Source organism: Octopus sinensis, linkage group LG11, assembly GCF_006345805.1.
Source record: "Octopus sinensis linkage group LG11, ASM634580v1, whole genome shotgun sequence".
Lineage (NCBI taxonomy): Eukaryota > Metazoa > Mollusca > Cephalopoda > Octopoda > Octopodidae > Octopus > Octopus sinensis.
Window position 1 is genome coordinate 74645560 of NC_043007.1, and position 2460 is coordinate 74648019.

Consider the following 2460-nt stretch of genomic DNA (forward strand, 5'->3'; position numbering starts at 1 on the left):
GTGGCTGAGCACTCCACAGACACGTGTACCCTTAACGTAGTTCTCGGGGATATTCAGCGTGACACAGAGAGTGACAAGGTCGGCCCTTTGAAATACAGGTACAACGGAAACAGGAAGTAAGAGTGAGAGAAAGTTGTGGTGAAAGAGTACAGCAGGGATCACCACCATCCCTGCCGGAGCCTCGTGGAGCTTTAGGTGTTTTTCGCTCAATAAATACTCACAACGCCCGGTCTGGAAATCGAAACCGCGATCCTACGACCGCGAGTCCGCTGCCCTAACCACTGGGCCATTGCGCCTCCACAGCTGAAAAGAACAGATAACATGGTACCGTAGGTTGCAGGCAGTAAGCTCGCTACGCATGCAAGACTCCAGGAATTCCAACAAAATCTGAGTTAATAATAATAATGATAATAATAATAATAATAATAATAATAATAACAATAATAATTCTTTCTACTACAGGCACAAGGCTTGGATTTTTGTGGGGTGGGGGGTGGGGGACAATATATCACAGCGACCCCAGGACTTGACTGGTACTTAATTTATCGACCCACAGAGGAAGAAAGGTAAAGTCGACCTCGGTGGAATTTGAACTCAGCACGTAGCAACAGATGAAATACCTATTTCTTTATTGCACACAAGGAGACAAACAAGGATAGACAAACGGATTAAGTCGATTATGTCGACTCCAGTGTGTAACTGGTACTTATTTAATCGTCCCCGAAAGGATGAAAGGCAAAGTCGACCTCGGCGGAATTTGAACTCAGAACGTAACGGCAGACGGAATACCTATTTCTTTACTACCCACAAGTCGATTATGTCGACTCCAGTGTGTAACTGGTACTTATTTAATCGACCCCGAAAGGATAAACGGCAGACGAAATACCGCTAAGCATTTCGTCCGGCGTGCTAACGTTTCTACCAGCTCGCCGCCTTAATAATAATAGCAATGGTCTCAAGTTTTGCCACAAGGGCAGACATTTTTGTGGGAGGGGAGTTTCGGTTACATCACTAGGGCATAATTTATCGACTCCGAAAGAATGAAAGTCAAAGTTGACCTCGACAACAACAACAAAAAATAACCTATAAATGAAGTACAATGAACACAAAAATAAATGCTCAAGTAGTTTTTATCATTTCGAACATTTTACAAGTATTTTTATTTGTCGTGGCAAACATTTGTTTATATATATATATATATATATATATTATATATATATATATATAATATATATATATATATATATATATATATATATATATAGTATAATATATATATATATATATATAGACATATAAATAATATATATATATATATATATGTTCACTTTAGAAACATAGCCTTCTAGCTTGTATTTTTCTATAATTTCCTTGATAGATGCATCAACTTACGGAAAATATTAAAATGTCAGCGATTTAGACGCAAGAAAAACATTTTCTATGATCATTGATTATGTTGATCGCCGTCAACTCTACGACGCAATCATGCTTTTACTTTATCATACGTCCCTTCGCCTTTATAGGCACCCACGTAACCACTGTTGTCTACCATCTCTTTTCGGCCAGTCATTCCCTTGCCTTTGCCTTCCTCATCAAAACGCTCTTTGTGTGTTCCAGTGTAACCAGCCACATCCGTAAGACCGGCGACATTGCCAGTTTTTGATATTTTTACTTCTTTGACGTTTGGTCTCCCTTTTTTTAGCATTTCGACAAAGTCTTCGTAATATTTGTCCACCTGCGGGTCCCCTTCTGGCAGTTTGGGATTTTTTGACTTGTTCTTGGCATATTCATGTGCACAACCACGTATAAATAGGTGGAAGTTATTTATAAGGAGGAACTGTTTACCTTTCTCTTTGTATTTTGGGAATATAGAGGCATCTGCAATTGTTACAACTTCTTTTGGTAGACAGTCTTTCACCATTTTTGCACAAGCTTTAGAATTCATTTGTTTTTCATCTTCAGGAGTCTTTGCACCTGCAAGCTTAGTGAACGCTCGAAAAACCTCATCTAATTCCGACATTTTAGAAGTAAAGTAAATGAGCTCCGAATGTCACTGCGTCTATATCGTTACGCTGACTTTTTCTTTCTGTTCTAAAAGTGAGAACAGGGCTTGCTTTTACAAACAAATGTTTCTATTGATGACGTAAAGAGCGTTTTCTAAAACACACGCCTTCATCATAAAAGAGCTTGCTATGTCATAATGAATATCTCGTTAATATTTCAAATGAATCTCATTTAAGCCAAATTTTATACATCTGTAGGTAAAATTGGCGTACCCCAGAAGAAACTAAATATTTGTGCTAATCTTTTCAGCTGAATGATCTACCCAAGGGGTTCTCAACCATATTTTTTTAATCTATGAACCCTTTTGATTACTATTTTATTCTGGTGGACTACCATCACCATTTGATGTTTAAAAACTAGTTTTATAGAAACTTCTTCCAAATTCCCTATTTTGTT

At 37.9% G+C, this 2460-nt stretch overlaps 1 protein-coding gene across 1 annotated transcript; it reads right to left on the reverse strand.

Annotated features, from left to right (window-relative positions):
- Positions 1 to 1329: 1329 nt before the first annotated feature.
- On the reverse strand, positions 1330 to 2141 carry LOC115217694 (tubulin polymerization-promoting protein family member 2-like). The gene has a single exon (XM_029787447.2). It carries the CDS (start codon positions 2018 to 2020, stop codon positions 1484 to 1486), a length of 537 nt encoding a protein of 178 aa, XP_029643307.1. The 5' UTR covers positions 2021 to 2141; the 3' UTR covers positions 1330 to 1483.
- Between the last annotated feature and the right edge of the window lie 319 nt (positions 2142 to 2460).